The 26147-nt window shown below is 36.5% G+C and overlaps 1 protein-coding gene across 1 annotated transcript in view; it reads right to left on the bottom strand.

Moving 5' to 3' along the window:
• The window catches only part of FBN2 (fibrillin 2), a 244367-nt gene that overhangs the window by 109611 nt on the left and 108609 nt on the right, over nt 1-26147 (bottom strand). The window contains 4 exon segments of the mRNA XM_041764048.1: nt 160-387; nt 2054-2180; nt 2182-2207; nt 13966-14091. Of these exon segments, the coding sequence (XP_041619982.1) occupies nt 160-387; nt 2054-2180; nt 2182-2207; nt 13966-14091 (507 nt within the window).

Below are 26147 nucleotides of genomic sequence, written 5' to 3'. Positions count from 1 at the left end.
CCTAAGAATTTTTTACTACTACTTTATATTTTAGAACCTGAAAGGGGTTTTAACACACACACACACACACACTCACACACCTTTTGAAAAAAAAGTTAGGTATCATAATATCACTTAAGGCAGAAAACTAAAGAATCTACACAAAAAGCGAACACTCACTTAGTCCAGTGATTATGGGCCCCTGTCCCCCGGCCCCTACACCAGCTCCCCCAACTCCAGGTGAAAAGCCATTGCCTCCAGGGATGGGGATGAAGCCTGTCCCTCCTGGGCCATAGCCATTGCCACTTGGGGCAAAGCCATTCCCCCCAGTGCCTCCAGGTCTGGAACCAGCACTCCCTGGAATGCCTCCTATTGGAAGTCCATCCATGCAAAGTCTGCGATATTCCTCTAGAAGAAAAGAAAAGCCGGGTAAACACAGATGCATGGCCTTCTACATGATAAAATCAATCTGTATACTGTAAGAACATTTTGGCTTATCTATATTATTTGATCTGATTAAGTAAGGAAGTAAGGTATTATATCTTGATCCAGGTTTTCAAGGCTAGCAGTTGCAGGAAAAGGTATAAATATATTTCAGGGAAGAAAAAATGAAAATCTATTCGCCACATTTTATTTTTTTAAAAGATTTGATTCATTTACTTATGAGAGACACAGAGACAAAGAGAGGCAGAGACACAGGCAGAGGGAGAAGCAGGCTGCATGCAGGGAGCCTGACATGGGACTCAATCCCGGGTCTCCAGGATCACATCCTGGGCTGAAGGCGGCGCTAAACTGCTGAGCCACCAGGGCTGCCCCTATTTGCCATATTTTAACTGAGTTGCATAAGCAAAGACTTGTCTATATGTGCATTTTGATTTCATGTACCCAAGTGCCGCTCGTAAAATTCCAGATGGAACTACGAATGCAAGAAATTTACTTAAGTGGATGAAAATTAAAGCACTCAGTAATTCATTCTGTAGATTTGGTTTTATTTGTAAAGTTCTCAGTATCATACCTATAGATTTTTCCCATCTCCTTTCTTTGTTTTATGGTATTAGTATGTAGACTTTAACAGAAAACAGTGTTTAGTTAGCTTTTCAATCTGCTCCTTATTTGTCAAAGTATCAAAACTTAGAGAAAAGAAGCAAGCTCCTTATTTCCTCATTGGTTCTCAGAATTAGAACATCATGTCAGTAGAAATGAAATTTAAGTTAAGCAATTGTTTCAGTATTAACATTACTGTTATATATTACTAGTAATACTATAAATTTCCAAAATTGTGTACTATACATTAATGGTGCATTTTAAAGCTTTTATTACTCAATTTTGATATTTTATAGCTTAGAAATTTTGAAAGAATGGGCTTTTATCTTTTCTCCGTAACAGTACATATAGATACATATCTTGATAAGCATAGTTCAAAAAGTTTATTTTCATAATACCATAATTTGACATAAAGACAATATGACAAAACATATTGATGTGCCTTTATATGATTGATAAACTTTAATCCTAATTTATCATTTGTATCACATTAATAAGAGGAGCTACTTCTCATTTATCCTAAAGTAATTTCCTGATATGGCCCAGCTATACGGTTAGTTAATACAGCAAAGTGAAAGAGAGGTATCCTCCTACCCTTTTATTCTTAACATTCAGGTCATTAAAAAGGGGAAATATCTTCAAGGATTGGGATACTAGAAATTAAGGACACTCCTAAAATAAAATATAAATTAATGTACTTGAATAAACTCAAAGCTCTGAAATGAAAGATCAGGAGATTTTAAAACTGAACTGAAATACTGATGTTCAAAATAATTTTTAAAAAATATTTGCACCAAGACAAGCCATAATCAGGTTTTGGGAATTTTTCTGATATTAATAAAATGGATAAAATCAAAATTGATACAAATAAACAATGCAGCCCTGTCCCTCACAGAAACAGCTCAGTCACACTGAAGACCATAAAAAGAATACACATATGACTTGACTTCAAGGAGGACAGCAAAGTACACAAGCATTGCTAATTTTCCTACCACCACCTGTCCTGAGGGACTAGCACTCAGCTGCTCACCAGAGCCTCTGACAGGACAGGCCTCAGGAATGGTTCCAACACCCCAGCAGCGGCCAGGCTCACAGCAGCATTGCATTTTCGTCATTCTGCCCGGGAGCTCTTGTGCACAGCGACCATTCACCAGGCCCTGAGAAACACGTACCTGTTCTCTGATCTGAACATGTGGGAAGAAAACAGAAGGCAAGGCAGAATTATTTCAGGGTCTGGTGTCAATTATTTTACATATCAGAAGAGGCTAAGTGAAGGGGATTATTCTACTTACCTCTATTATACCTATTTATTCTCTTAGTTTCTATGACATTTGTTCATTTCTTCACTTACTTACTGATTGCACATTCACTGAACACTTATTCCATGCTGTACCCCAGGAATATAGAAAGGAAAGGCATGAAGCAGATATATGCTCATATTACATTGAGAAGCCAAGCCCAGACAGGCCCAGAGCTTGAAGGAAAGCAAGAATCCAATCCCTGCCTAGATTATCCAATCCCCAGCTGACCTGCAGGTGCATAGTATTGTTTGCCACTGAGAGTTTATGGTTGTTTGTTAACCAAATACCTGACTGATATAGTTGCTATTCTAGACAGTTGATCACAAACAGCTCCTCTGAGACATCTGAGCAGAGACCTGCATAATGTGAGGCATGAACCACTCAGTTATCTGAAGGAAGAGAAGTTCAAAGAAGAAGCAGGGATGGGCCTGATGTGTGTAAAATCAAGGGGCCAATGTGGCCAGAGAAGGAACACAAAAGGGAGCACAGATGACTGAGTTCAGAGGGCAAGATCATGTATAATATTGTAAGATCATTAGAGAAGGATTTTCGGATTTTATGTGGAGTGCTATACAAGTCACTGGATCCTTTCAATTAGAGGATAGATAATGGTTTACTTTTTAAAGATCTCTTGGCCTGTTGACTGTAGTGAGTGCAGGAATGCCAGTGAAGGTAATCAGAAAGGGATAATGGTGGCTTGGATGATGGTGGCAGTGGTGACAATGATGAGAGTGGTCAGAGGACAGACATACTCTGAAGGCACAGCCCAGGGGGAACTTGCTTGGGAGTGCAGTATGAGAGAAAGAGAGTCTTGGAAATTTCCTAAGTTTTTGACTTAAGACAGCTGAGATGGGAAGAAAAGAGGAAAAAGCAAGATTAGGAGATTTAGCACAAGGCTTCTCTTTAAAATCTTTTACATTTGAGATGTTGAATATAGGAACCTAGAACCCAGAGGAATGGTTAGGTTGAAGATGTATACCTATGAATGACCTGTGTACTCATGCAGTTATAAGCCGTGAGGCTGGATAAGATACTTTCAAGAATTAAGGGCAATGGGTTATGCAAATGGTAAAGACAAGTAAAGTAAGGTGAGGACCAAGTTGTAACCATGGGGCCTGGAAAGATGCTATGGTAAGAAGGTTGTGGATTATCTTGCAGCATTGGGTGTAGAGTGGCAATATGATCAAACATGACTATAATAAACATCACCCTAGCAGCAGGGTAGAGAATGGATCATAACAGTAGATAAAGGGTGAAAGACATCACCAAAAGAGAACATAAAATGCAAAGTTCCAAAAGTATACAATGCTAATATCATCTGTAAGCCTTATGGGCTTAAATAAACTAAAATTGCCTTTATTGTAAGCAATATATATTATTCAACTTTCATCAAGAAGCTTTGCAGAAGTTTTGTCTATGACTGCAAGAAGAAATATGTACTGCAACAATCAGGAGCTGCATATCAATAATGTAGATGAAACTATTAAAAATTCCATTAATAGGTAAAGTCTATTTTTTTATACAGGATACAGAGTTTAAAATAAGTATTTTACTTTCTCAAATGGTCTGTAGTACATCCAGGTTGCTTCTAAGCTGTTGTTCAATAAGTGAATTGGCTTTAAGGTACTCCCTGTAAGAATCAGAACACCGCCTTTCATTTCCCAAAAGAAACCTAGTATGCCCAAAAGTGAAGTACTAAATTTGAAGCATGCATGCATACTTGAAAGCACCGCAGACATTTCATAAACCTCACAAGCTGGGCTTAGACAGCCTGCCACTGGGAATAAGTTCACAGGTAGATTTCTGTGCCCAAAAATGAGGCAGGAAAATAAGTTCTGGAATATTTATTCCAGAAACCCCAAGTATCATATTCCTAAATTTACTCAGTTGCTACATTCCTCAAGAATAGGATGTAAATGTAGATAAGAAAGTTCTGAACTCAACAATAATTGTGGTTACAAAACACACTCAGTATTACAAAGTGGGTTGAATGTGTTTCTTTCTTTAATTCTCCTGCAAGGAGGAGGTTGTACCAATGAATCTGAGAAAAAACAAAAACAAAACAAAACAAAACAAACCCACATCCTTGAATCAGAAGATTTAGGTCTTCCCTCGAAATCTTACTAAGATTTGATTGATTTCGTAGCTATATTTAACTCTTCTTCCTCATGGAACAGGGTTAGTGGCAGAATTAAATAAAACACTATTTGTTCTTTTCCAGCAGAATAGTGGATCAGCTACCCTGAATGTCCCTCCCAACTGGAACATCCTGCATAAAATTTGAAAAAATATTTTTAAAAATACATTACCCAACTGTCATGAAAGAAAGGGAAAAATACAGACTCACAATGAAGTGAAAATAGGAATCTTTTTTAAAAAAGATTTTACTTATTTATTTATTCATGAGAGATACACAGAGAGAGACAGAAACATAGGCAGAGGGAGAAGCAGGCTCCCTGTGGGGAGCCTAATATGAAATTTGATCCCAGGACCCTGGGATCATGCCCTGAGCCAAAGGCAGACCAGGCGTCCCGAAAATGGGAATCTTAAGAGGTAAGCACACATCTAGATTTCAGATTTAGAGCTTCTGCAAAGCTCTGGAAACTCTGAACTTCAGCCTTGGTACTTCCACAGGGCTGCTAGGGCATACAAGATAAAAAAATCCAGCACAAAACTTAATAGGAAACTCTCTCATCAACTACATGCCCCAAAGAACCATAAGTAATCTTTTGTACAAAGCTATACTGTACACAGGTGGGCAGCTTAGAGACTTGCCTATCTTTACACCTCAGGACTGAGTGGAGATAAAAAAATAAAAAATAAATCTCTCCTAAGAATCTTTAACCACAAGTTCTTCCTTAAACAGAGAGCTTTGATGTCTCAATTGATAGTAGGTTTGTGGTCTGGAAAACTTCAAAGGAAGATTATACTACATAGAGGTCTCTCAGGGATACCAAGCAATTGGCAAAAGCAAAACAGGACCAATGAGAAACTAATATTACACAGGTCTCAAAGAATTCCCATAGACAAGTCCCCAAAAATAGAGGAGTGGCTAAGAAGAAAATACATAAACGGCTAAATAAATGAGTAAATATATAACACATAAAGAAACAAGGTTCCATGAACAAAAGCAGCTGATAAACATCAGATATCAAATATAGAATGGTCAGACTGATTTTGACAATTTGTAATTTTTTTTAATAACAATTCATTAGATATTAATTAGAACTAAATGATATTCAATATGCTTAAGACAATTAAAATAGACAAATATGAACAGGTAAATAGAATCCATAAACCATGAAAGAAGAGACTTAAAGAAATTCAGTGAAACACTGTAAATGAAAACTATCATAACTGAAAAAATGTTTAGTGGATATATCAAATGGTATACTACATATGGATGAAAAGAGAATTAGTTACCTTGAAAATATATCTGAATAATTTATCTTCAGTGTAGTTCAGAGAGACAAGAGACGGAAAATATTCTTTTAAAACAGGTTAAGAAATATGGAGGTGAGCATGAGAAGGTAACATACATCTAGTAAGGGTACTAGAAAGAAGTAATAAAGCAGGTTGAGGGAGAGGCAATAGTCAACAGATACTAGCTTAGAACTTTCTAACAATGTTGCAAGACAATCTCAGATCTATGAAATCCAATAAATCTAAAGTGGGAAAATTTTTTTAAAATATCCAGAGCTCAGCACATCACAGTGAAACCGCAGACCAACAAAGAAAAAACGAGGACGTTAAAAATGGCTAGAAAGAGACACAGATTACCTATTAAGGAACATTTAAACCAATCACTGGCCTCTTAATAGCAGCAATGGAATATTGTCCCTTCTGTACACTATGATAAAATAGCTGTCAGCCTAAAATTCTGTATCCCAAGAAGCCATCTTTCCAAAGGGAAAATTAATGTGATTTTCAGGAACACATACAAAAAAGAAAGAATTTCTACCAAAAGATTCTTGCTAAAGGAAATTTTAGAATGGGTTCTTTTTTTTTTTTTTTTTTTAATTTAAGCGGGCTCCATGCTGGGCATAGAGCCCAATGTAGAGCTTGAAGATCTGAGCTGAGATCAAGAGTGGATGCCTAACCAACTGAGTCACCCAGATGCCCAGTAGAAAAGATTCTTTAGGCAAAAGATGATTCCAAACAGGTTTGAAATATATGAAGGAATAATGAGGAAAAATAGTTATATATATGGGTATGTATAAACAAGCACTAAAATACTACAAAACAATGATAATGATTAATTTGTTGCAAATACAAAGTGGCAACTGGCTAGAGTTTTTTTTTAAGGAGGGGGCAAAGTGTGAGCATTTCAATACTCTTTTATTGTTTAGATATGAGTAAAATCCAGATAATTTTTGGCTTTAAGCTACATATGAACCTTAAAATACTAGGATGACCACTAAAACCACGGAAGTATATAATTTCTAAACAATAAAGTTTAAAAATCAGAGTGTGGGGGAGGAGAGAGAACCAAAAAAAGAGAGAGAGAGAGAGAGAGAGAGAGAGAGTGATACAGGAAAAAAGTAACAAAGAAAAAAAAGTGGAAAGCACAAAGAAGGTAACCAAAATAAAAACATATTGGTTACTATAACAAATACAAATGGATTTAAAGCTCAACCTAAAAGACAAAGATTTTCTGACTGAAAAAACTTCAAAAAATTTTAGATTTCGATTGGAGGAGATACATTTACAACCTAAGGAAGAAGAAAGACTGAGGAAAAAATACACAGCAGGCATATATTTAAACCCACTAGCACCCACTCACAAAAATGTGAAGCATGATAATGAGATAAAATCGACAAAGAGTATTTAGAAACAGACCAAGGAGAAAAGTAAAGAGTTTTTTTTTAAGATTTATTTATTTATTCATGAGAGACATAGACTGAGAGAGAGAGAAGCAGAGACACAGGCAAAGGGAGAAGCAGGCTCCTCACAGGGAGCTCGATGCGGGACTTGATCCCAGATCCCAGGATCATGACCTGAGTCGAAGGCAGATGCTCAACCACTGAGCCACCCAGGCATCCCGAAAAGTAAAGAATTTTAGAGAGTCAATACATATTGGAAAAAAGGCTCAATTTATCAGGAAAATATAATACTTTAAATATTCATCATTTTGTAACATAACAGCAAAATAGAGAAACAAAGCGTGAAGAGCCACATGAAGAAACTGAGAATTCACTGTTATGGTGGGATATTCAGACAACCCTTTCAGTAACTGATAGATATGGTAGACAAAATTCAGTAAATAAAGAAAAAAATGTGAACAGCACAGGAAACAAGTTTGATCTAAAGGATATATCTTTTCAACAATGGGAGAAAATACATCTTTTTTCAAGCATGGGAAAATTTGCAAACCAGGGAAACCCTATACACTTTAAACAACTCGTAGGCCAAAAACTGGAAATAAGGTAATATGTATAAAAATGAGTAGGTGCTCATCAGGGATCATGAGGAATCTATACCAGTCCCAAACTACGGGAGTCTGCAATAATATTGTGAGAAGTCCACAAATCTGTGTTTACATTGAACATGCAATGCAAGTATATAATGCCTCACCATATGAAGGCACTACTGTGATTCCCATATATATGGAGACTGCATTTTGACCAATAAAATACAAATTCACTTAAATGTATTACTAAATACCCAGTTGCTTTTCCATTATGCAATGTCTCAAAGATACTGAATTATTACCCTGTGTGGATCAAGAAAAAAACATCCTTCTATATCAAAGAGTGGTCTTCAAATTCAGTAAGTATAAATAACCACTGTTCTACACAGTTCAAAAATCTCTGGTCAGTCCCTAAGATACAAATTGGAGGAAACCATGTCATTTGTGAGAGAGTAGAGAGCAGAAAGAGAGGCTTAGAAAATAAATCATAACTTTTTTTCATAAATTCTACAATTAGTTTCTCCTAGTAATATCAGGGAGGTAGACCATCTACTTCCAATCCTGTGTATCAAAAACATACTAGGATAAGAAACAGATCAATTTGATGCATCATAGTTAAGGTCTCCCCCAAAATACATTTTGACACAAAGCAGTGACTCTTTTGTTTGCATACAAAAACTGCATGGTCCCAAGAAAGCACTGTGTTGAAAACATGTCACAGGGAAGAATGTCTGGAATGAAAAAAGGCACCTGATAGAAATGGGAGCTGTCTAGGCACACCATCCCTTGAAATAGGGAATTATTCAGGGCAAAGGCAGATGAGGCATATTTATTTCACAATAAGGACAAATCCTTCTGATGCTTGGTGTATGTTTAACTGCTGGACTGATATGTCAGAAGTAATGAAAACAAGTCTATTTTTCTAACAATCTATCACCCTCACTACATTCCTGAACAAGGTTTACATGAAGTCTCATTTAAAGCCCCACTGTGAAGGAGGAAGCAATTCATCTTCTCTGATTAAAATATAAATGTATCTTGAGGCAAAATAATGGAATGCTTATCAGAGTTTCCTCATGGCTTGACATTTACTCTAAGCTTGATTTGAGAACTAATGGTTAATTAGACGATGTGATGAAAACCTTGTAAAAGCTGGGGATTGTACCTCAAAATAAAGAGATCTCCTGTTGAATGAGTTTTGCTCATTGGAAATGAAGGATTCAGCCGGAAAACGCGGGTAAGGTTAGCTCAGGTTAGAATTCTAGTGATCCTAGGTGTTGGATAAATGGCAGCCATTGTCTCAGGCTTTATCCCCTGATCCCAGAGGATTGCACCTGCCTCTGTGACAGTCTGGAGCCAAACTCAGTTCCCCCTGATGAATTCTGCAGATTCCTGCTATTCCTAAAAAACTTCATGTTTTTTGAAGTTTGTTGGCTTTCATGTTTCTATTACACAAGACTAACTAGAACTGGGAACAATTAAAGAAACAGGAGTACTGTGGCTCCTAGGATTATTTCTTACTTTAAAATTGTGAAGTGTTTTTTTCCTTACCATCTAACCTTTTCTTTCTAGGACCTTTGTTCTTAATTAAAACTAGTATCCCTGTTCCACCAGATGAGGTGTACGTGATGCTGAAGTTAAAAGTAAAACACTACGTAGTGTACTACTACATCCCTGTCTCCCCTTCTCCCTTCAGTTAAACATTTTTAGGCATTTTGGGTTATCCCTCAAGTGTTTTGTTGCAAATACCATACACACGTGACCAACACCAGTCGCCACACAAACAACTGCAGTAATAACAGCAAGTTCTTTCCCCCATTGATTTTCATCTATGGTCTCTGACTTGCTTGAAAATCTTGATGGACTCAGTGCCATCAGAATCGATCTGAAACTTCTCAGCAGAGAAGTTAAGAATCGTAGCAATAGAATCTTAAGTTCAACCATCTTTCTTGTTTGGTCTCTAACTATTTCCTCCCTCAGCTCTCCTTCTCAGTCAGATAAACTCTTCACACCCTCTCTGGAGCCCCTCAGACACTTTCTGCATCTGTAGGCTTGCTCATGGCTTTCTTCTTGCTGGGCACAGTCCTGCTCCCTTTGTGCAGCAACTACCTGTGTGCCAAAGTCTACATCAATAGCCATTTCCTTAAGACGCTTTGACTCATAGCACCCACCTACAAAATGATTTAGCACTTAATCACTCACGGCCTCAAACATTTTCTACTATTATTTTTTCACATTATGTTTTCAGGTTTTGTTTGCTTAAGAATACTCTAAGACAATATTGTGCACTGAAACTTTTGTAAGGCTCAAGAAAATGTCCTAGAATGTTGTGGCCACAAGATTTTCTACGTGCTTATTCTCATTTCCTGAATTTTGCTGGCGTTGCTGCTGACTGATACTTTCAAGTCTTTCTGCTTAGGGGTCCCCACTGGCTTTGGGTTCACATCAGCAAGCATATCATCTTGCATACAGAATTTTCTCACTACTCCAATCAGCTCACTAATTACTCATTGCTGTCTGCTAGTCATTTTCTCTGCCTGTATTACTATGTGGAAATTAGGTACTAATAACACCAGAGGTTCCAAAATGACATAAGAGTCATCACATTGTTCTATTAAAAATGCTTCTAAGAAAATGATTATTAGGCAGGTTTCTCCTCTTTTTAGAACTGACATGTGTTAGTATTCTATGTTGAAAAGAAAGCTCTGTCCTGGATATTAAAAAAAAAACTTGATAAAACATCCTAGATAAGACTACATTAGGCATTTGACTTTTATATTCAGTAAAATGAGAATATCCTAGATTAAAATTAAAATGCCCAACTCAATTCTTCTGCCATATGAAATTGTTTTCCTACACATAAAAGAAAAGAGGTGGTTTATTGGTGCTTTATTTTTTTTAAAGATTTTATTTACTTATTCATGAGAGAGAGCGAGAAAGAGAGAGAAAGAGAGAGAGAGCGAGAAAGAAAGAGAGAGAGAGAGAGAGAGAGAGAGAGGCAGAGACACAGGCAGAGGGAGAAGCAGATTCCCTGCAATGCAGGACTGGATCCCGGATCCTGGGATCACGACCTGAGCCAAAGGCAGACACCCAACTGCTGAGCCGCCCAGGTGCCCCCTTATTGGTGCTTTATAATGTGATATATTTTTAGATATTTTTGTTAACTAGAATAAGAAATTGGGGCAGCAATCAGCGTATGTCACTCTCAGAACAAAAGGGCAGATAACGTACAGTTTCATACTCAAGAAAAAGTTTTGAGTCCACCCAATTCATTACTGGTGGTATATATATATATAGTTACAAAATAAATAACATGGACATATCCATGATATACATAATTCAATCATAAATTCAGTGTAAGAAAATAGACTCAGATTTAAAAAATCAAAATCAAAGATCTCTGACACATTAAAATGTTAGATTTGTTTGGAAAACATACTTATTCCAAATGTAACACAGTTATTCAAAGAAATTTTAAGCTGCCTAATTTTAACAGTGGTTTTATAATTGTGGAGAGTCACTCTTCCCTCCTTAGGGGATCTCTTTTGTTCCCGGGTCAGGATGTTGACCCTGGAATGAATGAGGATTCATACGTACCACAAAAGTTCAAGCAGACTCTTATCTTGGGAGTACTCTGGACTATAACTCAGGGGCAACCACATCATGTCCAGCAGGATGCCAAATGATAGAAAGCAGTTATTAACCAACACAAAATTCTCACATTCAACATCATCTACTTCATCCATTTGTTGGTTTGCCCATTCATTTCTAAAAGATTTACTGAGCTCGAACTTCTCTACAACCACCACGTAAGGCTCTGAGGGAACAGTATAAATTAGGATCAATGGAGCGTACAGTATGGCCAACAAATAAAGCACAAGTATCCATACAATGTGATAAAGCCAGAAATGAAGAAAATGAAAAATATTATGGGTGGGCTGATCAATTTTGCCCAAGAAGGAAATGGAATATCTAATTGGTGACAAGGAGGATGAGTCAGGAAATCAAGATGCTTTAGAAGAGAGGATGTTGTGGGCAAAGGCGTGGTAGTGTGGTCATGCAGAATAGTGACAGAAATGTGAGGGTGAGGTGGCAAATCATTAGCAACAAGTCTTGAACACAGGCTGGTACCAGGTTCTAAAGGGCTTTGAATGTCCAGGTCAAGATTTAGAACTTTATAGAGACAGGCAAGGGATACTTTATAGAGACAGGCAAGAGATAAAGAGAACTTATTATTATAATTTCATGGTAAACCAAATATCTGACAGCAAAGAAAAACAACCTCCATAAATCACTGGGAGTCTTAATCATGATTATCGGAATATAATGAAGAATATGCCTGCTTTTCAATGCAAAAGGGAAAGTGAACACAAATTTTTTTTGACTAAACAAATATTTAGAAATTTTAAAAAATCAAATATAAAGAAATAATTTGGAAGTATTTGTGTTAAATTCCTCTTTTCTAACTAGTTTGCTTCTCTTCTCACCCCTTACCACCTCCACTCCAAACAATTCTCAAAAGCCTTCAATTATTCCACTGTATATAATAAAATACATACACCTTATGTGGATTTCCAGAACTTCACAACAATAACCTCACTTACTTCTCCAGCCTCCCTTTTGCTTCTAGCCATATTCTAGAACACAAGTTTCCTGAAACTAGGGTCTACAGTATGAGCCAATGATATTCAGTGATGACTCCCACATTGGTATTCCTCCTACAGTGTTTAATCCATGCCTTTTCAAAGCTGATGCATGTGTTTATGTGTGTGTACATATATTGTTTTAGAAAAATCAAGCCAAGTGGAGGTAGTTCTACTAGTTTTCAACTCTCATAAACCTCTGACTTCAAAATTATATTAAATGAATTACTTACATGCAGTGAGTCAATGGGCATACTGATTCTAAAGCCAGTTAACATTCTCCATTTTCTAGACTTAATATTCCACATGAAATGTTTGACCTAAAGTAAGATAGGAACTTTCATGCATTATAAAGAACAAACAACTATTATTCAAATATCATTACTCTAAGATGGGAGAGGAAGGCCAGACGGAGACATCCTACCTATTGAAGCAGATTGGCAGCATGGTGCTGGAGAAACCACTCACACTAGAGACCTTGATATCTAGGCACAGGTAAAGTGCCTCATACCTTAAAGTAGCTAAGGAGACAGTGTAGTGTGGCAGTAACAGAGCACTGGCTCCGTCTACTGGCTCTGCACCATTGTGTAAGTCCTTAACCTTTCTGAACCTCAATTTCTTGGTCTGCAAATCTGAGTAATTACACTTATCACACAGGGCTATTATAAGGATTATGTAACATACAGGTCCAGCAGAGGCACGTCCGTCTCCTCCTCCTCCTAATAATAATAAAAAATGTTTTATTGCACATTTACTAGAAAAAAACTGAGGCAGAGAGGAGTCAGTAGCTTCCCTAAGGCCACACAGCTCTGAGATAATGGGAGTAATATAGATGTGCAGTACCTTATACATGGCATGTATTTCATAAATGGTAATGATTATTTTTACTCCCACTAACTCTGTTTTTTCTATTATGGCCATTGCTATTCTTCTACTAGTATATATGATGACAATACAGTATTCTGAAGGCAGGATCTACACCTCTCACATTCACTGTTGGATGGTGGCCCTAGGTTTAAGCTTTGCTCAATAATGAATGACCCAGACCATGACTGAGAAACACTGTTTCATCTTTCCAAACAAAGGAAAACATACACATATATTTGGCTTTACTTTAACTATACTTAAAACACAAAATTAAAGGTGTCAATTTCTTTTTTGTAAAAACTCTTTTCACTGGAATAAACAAGCTCTAAGTAAATAAGACATTGACTACATTCATGATTCATACCAAGGAAAGAAGCTTTAATTACTACAGTCTGTCTCCCGAGGCAGATTTAAAAAAAAAAATCTTTCTTCTGCCATTGTGTCTCTAGCACTGGGAAAGAGCAATGTCTTGAGGAAGTCTTTATTCATTTCCAAAATGACTTTGACAACATAAAACAAACCCAGATGGCTTCTGAAACTGAAGTCTTTGCAAAGAGCACCTGGTCTATCAATCCTTCAATAGTGGTGCCATTTATTTTAAACAACCTTTTCAGTTATTTTTCCCAATGATTTTATAATTGTTGCCATCTTCATACATGTTTGGGCTATTCTGTTATTATAAAGAAGCTCTGTATCATGGCTTCAAAAATCCAAGGCTTACCGATGCACCGAGAGCCATCTGTTGAGGTTACATATCCACGTGGACAAATGCAAAAATAGCTTCCCACGGTGTTGGAACACTCTCCAGTCTCACATATCCCAGGAATGACGTTGCACTCATCGATGTCTAATCAAGGGAAGGAGGAGAAGATGATTGAGAAAGGCCTCCATTAAACAGCTTGGACAAGGGATTTTTTTTTTTTAAGAGTATCAGAGCACTCATGGTTGATTAGGTCAGATCATACAACCGTGAATATACTCTTGTTTCAGACCCCAAAGAATTTCTCACACATATCTATGGGAACTGAGATGAAAGTAAACTCCCATGGCAGTAAAACAATGCCAACTAAAGCAAAACTCTATATCCTTCTCTCCCCCGCCCCCAAGCACAATTTAAATTGAAAATAAGTAAAGATGTCAGTGTTTTCGTTTCCATTCTATATCAATTAGGGAATTATCCCTACTACAGCCTTTAAAAAAACACATACAGGAATTACACTTTAAAATGTGGAATAACTAAATATGTTTAAAAATTTATAGCTGATTTTCACGCTAATTATTTGACCAATGGAGGATAGCAAGTAATTTTTTCTTCTATCTGGCTTCAGGATATGTTTTTGTACTTCCATTTGAATATGGGTATATATGACATTCTGGGAATTAATTTTAAATCTAAAATAATACAGAAACATGGCAGAGGGCAAAGTTGGGAGGCTTTGGGAGGGGTCCAGTTTTCTTATTGTACTTCCCTGCACTTATCAGGTTCTGCTTACTCAAGGTCGGGACTAGTCTATTCCCTTGCACATTCAGGAAAGATCTGCTTTCTTCTAAACTTTCATTAACGCAGAAAACTTGGCCATTTATATAACCGTTAACATATTTTTTCTTCTAGTTCAGTAAGCAGAGGGAGAGGTGGAAAGTCAAACAAAACTACAATTAAGTTCACTGGGACCTATTTGCTAATGCATTTAAGAGGAAATGAGCAATTGTGAGCGAAATCCAGCCACAGATGCCTAGGAGTTGGCCAGCTTCTTTAGGGCACAGAGCTACCAAAGACCGTGAAATACAGAGAAAGATTTAAAAGTCATAAACATAGTGATTATGGAAAAGCAAACCTGAGCTTTTAAGTTTCTTTGAGGTTTTTTTTAAGTTGGATAAATTTATTTTTTAATGTATCAATAAAGAAACAGGAAAAATTATATTCTTGTAAATACAAGGAAAGAAATTTTAAACCCCACAATTTAAAAAATGGTTGGTAATACTTATTCTTGAATTCCTCCATTGATCTAATCATTCTTTTTTCCTCCATTTATTCTGACAAGTTACTCCTGCCTACAAGCTGTGTCATGAAATAACTAGAAGCCTGTGCATCTTCTTGGAATTTTCACATATAAAAAAGTTAAAAGATTCAGGCATTCCCTGAAATAGTATCTTCATTTGAGGCTTAGCAGTTAGCCACTGAAGGCACAGTGGTACAAATCAAAATTGACCAATTCCCTAAGAGAGATCAGAACTCTAACATGAGTTGACTGCATGAGAACCAAGTACATAATGTGGTGCAGTTACCATGAGATTTAATGCAACAAAATGAAATCATGTGTGCCAAATTTGGGCCTACTATGTCTTGTGTTGCTATCTTCATGTGGTGCATCTTAACAAAATCAAACATGGATCCAGAACAGAAAGGAAATTAGAAGAGCTGGGCTTTAATCACCAAATACACTGATCAGTCACTTGAGGATAAGGAAGACTATGAAAGAGAGGAGTACACAGTAGAGCAGCAAACTCTACACAGGTGAAACACCTTAAGCTGCTTTCTGATCTTCTACAGTCATACCAAAAGTCAAGGCACGTAAAGAGCTCAGGATTGATCTAAGTTCTTAAAAATTAGAAACCTTAGGTCCTTCATTTAAGCATTAACTCATTTTCAGGCATTTCCTTTCATCATAAAGAACATCTTTGTGCTCTACTTCCAAATACTCTCCCTGACAACAAAGAGTAGAAAAATGAAAGATGCTTAACATTTTTCTTCTTTAAGGAAAAAAAAAATCTGGGACAGAGTAGAACACATGGAGTGCCATTAAGTTTGTGGTTTTTGTATTAAATATTTTAGTGTGCAAAACTCCATGTTTCATAATTCTTAGAGTTAACTAGAAACCTTAGGAGATTAGCTTCCAAGTAATTGTATGAAAAAAGGCTCCTACTAAAGTATTTAGGGATCCTACACGAACAATAGCAATGTATTTCATTTTAGGGTAGGCTTTCACCTAAATTGGAAAAATTCACTTCTTTTTCTTTTTTTTGGATGGATCAAACACCCTGCATTTCAACGCAGTCATGCCCAACCAATATTTATCCATAAGTTTAAATTTAAACTTAGCATTAAAATTTATAGTAGGAAGTATATGTGCTTTTAGCTCTTTTGTAATATTAGTTCTTCAAGATTTTATGTAACAATCAGATTTGAAATTATATCTTTACAAATATAAAACATACACTGCCTGGCAAGATATACAGAAGTGTTTTTAAGAGTGATAAGTCTATTCATGGGAAAAGGCAAAGTCTTAAAAAAGGAGTTGGTTTCATTCATCCTCTGCATAACTAAAGTGTCTCTGGGGACAACCATCCCTTGACTTTTTAAAAAAAGTTTACTTATCAGGGTCACTTCAGTGGCCCAGGTCATGACCATGGGGTCATGAAATCGAGCTTCAGGTCGGGCTCCATGCCAGCACAGACTCTGCTTGAGATTCTCTCTCTCTCTCTCTCTCTCTCTCTCTCTTTCTCTCTCTGCCACTCTCCCAACTTGAGCATACACACATGTGCACACATTCTCTCTCTCAAATAAAAATTAAAATCGTTAAAACTTTATCAGTTTGGTGACTTTGGTTGGCAAACAGCAAAAAAAGTGGTCTAAATGGACATAAACCAAAAAATGAATAGCATGCATATCTGAAGTCCATATGGCATGAACATCAGGGTTGGTTTAAGCCAATGTCTCTTTCTCAGTTTCTTTGAGATGCACTCAACTACGTCCTCCTCAGTGCTTTGATTTCATCCTTAGGCTGTCTTCCCTAATGGGGAAGTTCTAGGCTAGATCTTTGGAGTATCTAGTGCAAGAGAGGCTTTCTCTTTCTGTGGCTGTCTCTTAGAAAGGAGAATATTTTTTTCCCAGGAGCACACAGCAAACATTTTTTTGTGCTAATGTTCTGAACTACATTCCTCTAACTAGGAGAATATGCTGGTTGGCAAGGTCCTGGAGTTCTGAACCAACAACTGTGGTTAAGTGGAATACAGTCAACTTTAGACTAATAAAGAAGAACAAAAACTAAAACAAGGGGTGCTCGAGTGGCTCAGTCAGTTATGTGTCTGCCTTCGGCTCAGGTCATGATCCCAGGGTCCTGGGATTGAGCTCTGCATGGAGCCTGTTTCTCCCTCTCCTTCTGCTGTTCCTCTGGGTCAAGTAAATAAATAAAGTCTCAAAAAACAAACAAAAAATAAAACCAAAAAACAGAATGGGTGAGTACATCCGAAAACAGAGCACACCTGAAGCATGGGAAATGTACCAGAATGGGTAGGATGTTGATAGAAGATGAGCTTAGATAGCTAGCCATATGCTGAATCCTGCAGAGTCCTCCCAAGGACTTTGGCTTTTATTCTGAGGTGATCAGTGGTGTCTCTGAAGGAGGTTAAACTGAACAAGAGCATTACATAGGCAAATCAATATTTTAGAAGGACAATTCTTATGGGTAATGTGGACAGATAATGAACAGCCTAGTGATCAAAGATGAAAGCATGGAGTAGGCTTTATGATGAGGAAGAGAACACATATTCATGAGATACAAAGAAGGGGAAATCAATAGGACTTTGCTACTGGATAATAATATCTTAGACTTCTAGTTTGATAAACAACAGAGATAATGGTAGTACTATTAACTGAGGATGGGATATGGAGAGAAGAAGACATTTTAAGGTTAGGCTGGGTTTTAGACTTTTTGAACTTGAGATTTTTGAGAGAAGTGGTCAGCAATTTCAACTGAATAGCTACAAATTTGAAACTGAATAAAGACATGAGCCATAAAGACATACATTTGTAAATTATCACCAACTCAGAGGAGTATGTTTGAAGTTGTGACAATAAATGAGATGTCCAAAGGAGACACATAAATTATGAGAACAGAAGTTAAGGAGGCCACTTCTGAGAACCACCACCATTTAAGAGGAGTCAAAAGAAGAGAAGGCCATTATGGGAGACCCAGGAAGGAAAAATGAGGGCAAGAAGAGGAAGAGTATGAGGAATGAAGGCCAGCAAGGACACTGTCAAATGGAGAGGGTTGCTGAGTACAGCATGGAAGGGTAAAGAAAGAGAAGGGCTAGAAAGTGCTTGGTAATTTGAAGAAGTTGAGCACAGGGTTCTTCTCTTTTTGTTTTTTTTTTTCTAAAAGAAAATTAGATCTAAGCAAAACCATCTGACAGATTTGACTGCCAAACCACAGAACCTCATATTTGTCAACCAACATTTACAACATTTACTGTAAATCTTACTCTAAGCAGAATATGTTGAATAATTTGGTAAGTAGTGCTAAGTGTGATCTCAGATATCATTGAATTCTAAGAACATGGCCCTAGAGATCCTGTCAATTCCAATATGGACGTCATACTATAAAGCAGTCCATGTAACAATTATGCTACAGAGAACTTAAAACAAATAAAATAAGAAATTTTGTTTGAAAAAAGCATTCGTATTTTCTTTCTGTCAATGTCAAGGAACTGTATGTATCTGGACTATTCTGTATAATTTTTCTTATTATAGGAAAAAAGGTTTATTTCCACTTTAAACTGAATTTCAGTTATTTAATATGCTATTTAAATTCACAACTAAATTTTAAACAGAGCAAGCTGCTACCTATTTCAAGCATTTGAAATAAGGAGAACAAGCATTACTGAAATGGTAAAATAAGCTATAATGGAAAAATAATGTTTGCTTTCCCCTATTCAGATTTTGAATGCATGATGTGTATCAAGTGTACTCAAAATTCAGTCATATATTCATAAAGTTTTATTGAAATATAAATATTATATGGTAGTATAATTCATCTACTTACAGTGCAAACTTCAATGGTTTTTAGTATATTTACAGGGTTGTGCAGTCATTGCTACAACTTAATTTTAGAATAGTTTCATCCCTTCAAAATATAACATTTTCGAGGTTATCAATGTTGTGGCATACACTAGTACTTCCTCCTTCTAATGGTTGAATAATATTACAGTGTATGGATATATCACATTTTATTCATTCATTTATTCATTCATCAATTGATGGATATTCAAGTTATTTCCACTTTTTGGCTATTATGGAAAGAGCTGCTATGAACATTTGGGTACTAGTTTTATGTTTTCATCTCCCTTGGGTATACGCCTAAAAGGGAAATTGCTCAGTCATAAGGTAACTCTATGTTTAATTTATTGAGGAACTGCTAAATTGTCTTCCAAAGCACCTATAGTGTTTTAAATTCCCACTAGCAATGTATGGAGATTCCAGTTTCTCCACATCCTTGCCAAAAGTCATTATTATCTTTTTTATTTTAATAATGTGAAGTGGTATCACACTGTAGTTTGGGTTTGCATTTCCCTAATGACTAAAGATGTTGAGCACATTTTAATAGGCTTACTGGCTTCTTATACTTCTTCGGAGAAATATCTAATTGCTTTGTTCAGTTTTTAGCAATATGAGAGAACTGAGTTGAAAAGGTTTTTTATATGTGTCCTATATCTGACACATAACTTGCATATGAATTTCCAATATGAGCCTTAGAATAGACTGCTAATTTGTAGTGGGTGGGGGGGAAGCAAATCGGGATTGTAACAGGGATTGTGTTGCATCAATTTGGGAAATGTTATCATCCTAACAATATTAAGTATTACAATCTACAAACATGGAATATATTTCCATTTATTTAGAGCCTCTTTAATTTCTTTCAAAAGGGTTTTGGAGTTTTAAATGTAAAATTCCTTCACTTCAAAAAAAAAATTATTTCACTTCCCATGTTAAATGTATCCCTAGAATTTTATTCTTTTTGATACAATCATAAATGAAATCTTTTTCCTAGTTTCACTTTCAGAATGTTCACCACTAGTGTATTGCTATGCAACTGAGTTTTATATATTGTTATATTAAATCAAACAAGCCAGTTATGAAATACCATATATTTTATGATTCCATTTATAGGAGATGTCCAGAACAGGCAAACCTATAGAGACAGATGAGTCATTATTAGTTGTAGATCTTCTAGTTTTATATAGGTTAGTTACTCCCTAAAGCTTAGAGGGAGGTAGGGAGAGTGACTACTGATGAGATGGAAGTACTTTTGAAGGGATGAAAATATTCATAAATTAAGCTGTAGCAATGACTGCACAACCCTGTGAATATACTAAAAACCACTGAAGTTTGCATCGTAAGTTTGCATAGCATCAACCTGGCTGAACTCTTTTATTGGATCCAATAGTTTGTTATTTATTAATTGTCTTTTTTCCCCTTTTTTATTTTTAATGAAAAAAATTCCAGCTCCCCTTTCTTTTCTTTTTTTCGTATATTTTTTATTGGAGTTTGATTTGCCAACATATAGCATAACACCCAGTGCTCATCCTGTCAAGTGCCCCCTTCAGTGCCTGTCACCCAGCCACCCCAACCCCTCGCCCACCTCCCTTCCAACACCCCTTGTTTGTTTCCCAGAGTTAGGTGTCTCTCATGCTCCAATAGTTTTTTAGAGGACACTTCCTTCACTTCAATGGATAGCTTTTCACTTTATAGTTGACATCTTCTCCACCAAAGGTATGTCATCTGCACATTGATAGTTTTCCTTTCTCTTTTCTAATCTGGATACTATTTATTCCCTTTTCTTAACTAACTGCTCCATTAGTCAGAAACATTCATTCTTTTGCCAGGACATATGTTAACCATAGTTTTTCATAACTGCCCTTGATCAAGTTAAGGATGTTTCTTTTGATTCCTAATTTGTTGATCATTTTTATCATGAAAAGGTGTCAGATTTTCTTAATGCATTTTTTTCATCTATTGAAATGACTATATGGCTTTTGTCTTTTATTATTCAAGTATTTGGATGGTGTATTACATTATTTGATTTTTCAAAGGCTGAACAACCCCACCTTGAATTCCTGGAATAAATATGTATGTGTATATAATGAGAATATATGATTATGATGTATAATCCTTTTTGTATGTAGTTGGATTCCAAGTGCTAATAGTTTCTTGAGGATATTGGATCTCTTTACAATTGCTATAACATGTTACCACAACGTAATATTAAATCTATTCAGATATTTCCATTTCTTCTAAAGACAGTTTTGGTAGTTTGTGTCTTTCAAAGGCTTACTCTTTTTATCTAAGTGGTCTAATTTATTGGCATATAGTTGGCCATTATATTACTTTATGATAATTTTTGTAGGTCACTGGTGATGTGTTTTCTTTCACTTATGACTTGTAATTTGAGGTTTTTTTTCTTGTTCAGTCTAACTAAAGGATTGTCAACTTTGCTGACCTTTTCAATCAACTGCTTGTTTTGTTGACATCCTCTATTATTTTCTGAGCTCAATTTTCCTTATTTTCAGTCTGATTAGGTTATTGGTTTGTGATCTTTCTTTTTAGTAGAGGTGTTTTACAGCTAGAGATTTCCCTCTAAGGATGGCTTGAAATGCATCTCACAATTTTGCCTATTCTTTTTTTTTCATTCATCTCAAATTATTTTCTGGTTTCCCTGTGAATCTTCTCTGCACCATTAGTTACTTAGTAATCTGCTGCTTAATTTTTACATACTTGTTAATCTTCCAAATTTCTTTCTGTTATTAATTTCATTTAATTCCATTGTGGTTGGAGAACATCCTTTTCATGACTTCAATCTTTCCAAATTTTATTAAGCCTTGTTTTATGGCCCAGCATATGGTCTGTTGTGGAAAACATTTTGTGTAATTTCAAGAATAATATATATTCTGTTGTGTGGAGTGTTCTTCAGATGTGTGTCAGATCTAATTAGTTTATCATGTTGTTCACTGTTCTAGTTCCTTGTTTATTTTCTGCCTCATTGCTGTATTACTGTATCCATAACTGAAAGTGGGGTATTGAATTCTCCAGTATTGTTGATAAAGTGTATATTTCTCCCTTCAATTCTGTTAGTTTTGCTTCATGTATTTGGGAATCTGTTGTTAGGAGCATATAGATTTTTATAATCATAACTCTGGTAGATTAATCCTTTTATCACTAGGAAATGTTTCTAGCAATTTTTTATTTAAAATCTATTTTGTCTGATAATAAGTTAGCCATTCTAGCTAGCTGTTTGTGGTTTATATGATGCATCTTTTTTCTTTTAATATTCAACCTATGTGTATATTTTATTTTAAAGTATGTCTTCTATAGACTGTGCAAGGTACTGATTGGTCAAATTTTGTACTTAAGGCCCCTTAGCCAGTTAGAGTTCTACTGCTTGCTGCCGGATGTGCATGTGGCATAGAAGATGCTATCACAGTTAAAAGGGTATATGGAGTTTTTTGCCCCATGTATAGCCAAGGAAGAGTAGTTTGTAAGTCCCCTCTCTGATCTTGCTTGAGGAGGTAGAGCTTTGGGCACACATGTAATTGCACATGGGTAGGGACATCTGTGTTATAATTTTTAAGCCTGGCTTCCTAGGAGTCACTCCTTGGTCAGAGTAGCTTAAATTATTCAGTTTTTGGTCAGAGATTGATTTGAAGCCTTTTGTGTCAGTGAGGCCTCTGTCCTGTACTGATAGGTCTGTGTGTTGCTTGAGAAATGCTTTCAAGTCCGACATTCTGCTCCTGAGTGCATGCAGCCTAGCACATACCACAACCTTCTCAAATCTCAGAGTTGAGTGGGATCCTAGGAGGGCTCTTCTGGACTCTATCTAATTCTGTTAACTTTCTGGATGTGCTACTATTTTGCTTGAATCATTGGGCAACTCACCTCCCCTTAATTGTCTCCCTCCAAAATTTCTACTGTGTATGATAGTGCCCTTAGGTATAGAGTTCTCCATTCCCTGTTCCAAATAAAGTTGTCCTTTCAGGCAGAGCTAAGGCTTTCTCAGTCCTCATGATCTGCCTGTTCCCTGGGTACTTCAGAGACACCAGTGAAAGGACTCACTTTTCCTGCAGTGATGCATCTGCTCTACCAGCAGGAACTGGGGAAGGAGACTGGCAGCTCTTGTACTCTCAGTATATCCCTCCCTGAATGGAACCTCTGTTCTTTGAACAAACTGGAGTTGGTGCCATTGGACAATAACCAGTGGTACAACCTGGGGTAAGCCTCCCACCTACCAGTGGAAGCTGGGTGTAGAAAGAAAAGCAGTTCATTCTGTTGTTCCCACCTGGATGAGAGCTTCTGAAAATGGAATGAGGGTAGGGAAAGGAGATGAGAAATACCAGGAGCCTGGCTCTCTATGAATTTATAATCCATTAAGTAGTGTAGTATTATAATCTAGTATAGTAGTATAATCTATTAAGTAAATGTAAAACAAGGCACAATTCCACCAGAGAAGGTCAACAATATACTATCTCAATTCAATTATGAGAACAAGGAAAAGCTCCTGGAGGACACAGTAATAAGGAACAGTAATAAGGAACCCTAAGGCATGGAACAGAACTTCAACATGGAGATAAGATGACAGGAGTTCTTTCAGACAGAGGAGACACTATAAGCCAAAGTACAGAGGTGAACAATTAAAAGGTATGGATGAGGAATGAACAGTTTCCCATGAGCTGAGAGTATTTATAAGGGAGTAGAAGAAAATACAACTGGAAAGTCAGAATGTCATTTTTAGGAATCTGTCCTTATTTTGAAGCAATGAGGAGAACCTAAATCACTAAGCAGGGAAAGAGTCAGAATTTTACTTTTGATGGGAATTAAAGAATACACTCATCATGATGACTACTGAACAATGTATATGTTGAATCATATATTGTATGCCTGAAACTAATGTAACACTGTATGTTAACCATACTGGAATTAAAATCAAAAACTTAATACAAATAACTTTACTTTTGGTAAATGTACCTACCAGTATTGATAAAGAAGAACAGGGCTAAGGTAAGAACAAGGCAGGGATAATATGGTCAAAGCTCCAGTGAATGATGGGGGACTAGGAAAGGAAACAATGAATGGAAAAAGCATCCTGAAAGTAAAACCAAGAATAAGAGAAAGGGAGGGTAAAATTTCATTACTGAACTAATATTAAAAAATTGATAAATTCAAGGAAGTATATGTATATTTTTAAAGATTTTATTTATTCATGAGAGACAGAGAAAGAGAGGCAGAGACATAGGCAGAGGGAAAACAGGCTCCACAGGGAGCCTGTTGTGGGACTTGATCCCGGGATCACTACCTAAGCCAAAGGCAGACACTCAACTGCTGAGCCACCCAGGTGTGCCCAAGGAAGTATATTTTTGGGAAACTTGATGGTTTCATTAACATTTTGAGCTAAGTATCTAGAAAATGGCTGAAAATCCAGGGTAGATTTCTATAAAGGGATCAGCAGCTATGGATAAAGATAGTTGAAACCAAAACCATCCATGCAAATAAAATCAGTTAAGCAGAGAATATAAAGAGAAAAGAACAAAAGAGAGGATGGTAACAACACTTTCTAAGGGGATAAATTCATTTGAAAGAAGAGAGATAGCAAGCGAAGATAAAAAAGAAAAGAAAGCTTACCAGGATTACTGAAAAGGTATTTAAATTTTATTTTGAAAAGTGATTTAAATTTTTAAAAAATATGTATGTATGTATGTATGTATTTAAGAGAGGGAGGGAGGGAGGGAGGGAGGGAGGGAGGGAGGGAGAGAGAGAGAGAGAGAGAGAACAGAACACAGGAGGGGCAGAGGGAGAGAATCATGAAGCAGACTCTAGGCTGAGTTCCAAGCCCAAAGCAGGGCTCAATCTCATGACCCTGACATCATGACCTGAGCCAAAACCAAGATTCAGACACTCAACCAAGTGTACCACACAAGAGCCCCTGATTTAAATTTCAAAGAAGTCCAATGTAACAGGCAAAATAATGGCTCAGCAATGATGTCAGAGTCCTAATCCTGGGAACCCATGACTATGTGAGTTCATATGACAAAGGGGATTCAAGATTGCAAATAACTCAAATTGAGATGGGGAGATAATCCTGTATTATCTAGTCCTAGGTTCAATGTAATAAAGAATCCTTGTAAGTGGAAGATGAGGCAACAGTGTCAGGTTTGAAGAAAGATTTGAAGATGCTATATTGCTAGCTTCAAAGATGGAAGGGGGCCACAAGCCAGGAATAAGGAAGTTTCTAGGAGCTGGAAAAGTAAAATGAATTCTTCCCTAGACACTCCAGAAGGAATATGCTGTCCTGTCCACACCTTGACTTCAGCCTGGTGAGATCTATTTTGGACTTCATATTTCCAAAAATATAAAATAACAAATCTGTGCTTTAAGTCACTAAGTTTTTGTTAATATGTTATAGCACCAGAGGAAACTCAGACCTCATGGAATGATATTTAAGAAGAAACATGGTAACCAAGAATAGTAAATGCTATGAGGGAGTCATGAGAACAAAGGCAATTTTATAAAAGAATAAGAAATAATTGGTGGGGTAGAAGTTGAAATCACTGGTGTATATTAAGCTTTTAGGAAACCTTATAGCAAAGAAAGTCAGAAAGAAATAATATTTACAAGAAACTAAAGAGACAGAGGAAAGGAGTTTTGTTGTTAATGTGGTTTAGAGATTGGGGTGCCGCTGTCCCAGCGTTTCACTGCATCTTTATCTTTGGGGTAAATCCCCAGCAGTGCAATTGCTGGGTTGCAGGGCAGTTCTATTTTTAACTCTCTGAGGAACCCCCACACAGTTTTCCAGAATTGAATTCAACCAGGCTTGGAAATGTTTGAGTTGATCACTATTTTTTTTTTTATTTAAATTCAATTAGCCAACCTATAGTACATACTTAGTTTCAGATGTAATGTTCAATACTTTTATCAGTTGCGTATAATACCCAATGCTCATCAAATCACAATTTTAAAGTATTTTAGTTCTCAATGTTTGTGGGAAATCAAATAAGAGGAGTGGGTTTTAATAAAAGCAGGCCAACCAACTTTAAAAAATGTGGTTTAGGATGGCCTTGATTGTAGGTAAGGAGAAT

Source organism: Vulpes lagopus, chromosome 7 (assembly GCF_018345385.1).
Source record: "Vulpes lagopus strain Blue_001 chromosome 7, ASM1834538v1, whole genome shotgun sequence".
In the NCBI taxonomy this organism is placed as follows: domain Eukaryota; kingdom Metazoa; phylum Chordata; class Mammalia; order Carnivora; family Canidae; genus Vulpes; species Vulpes lagopus.
This window is presented reverse-complemented; position numbering and strand designations above follow the sequence as displayed.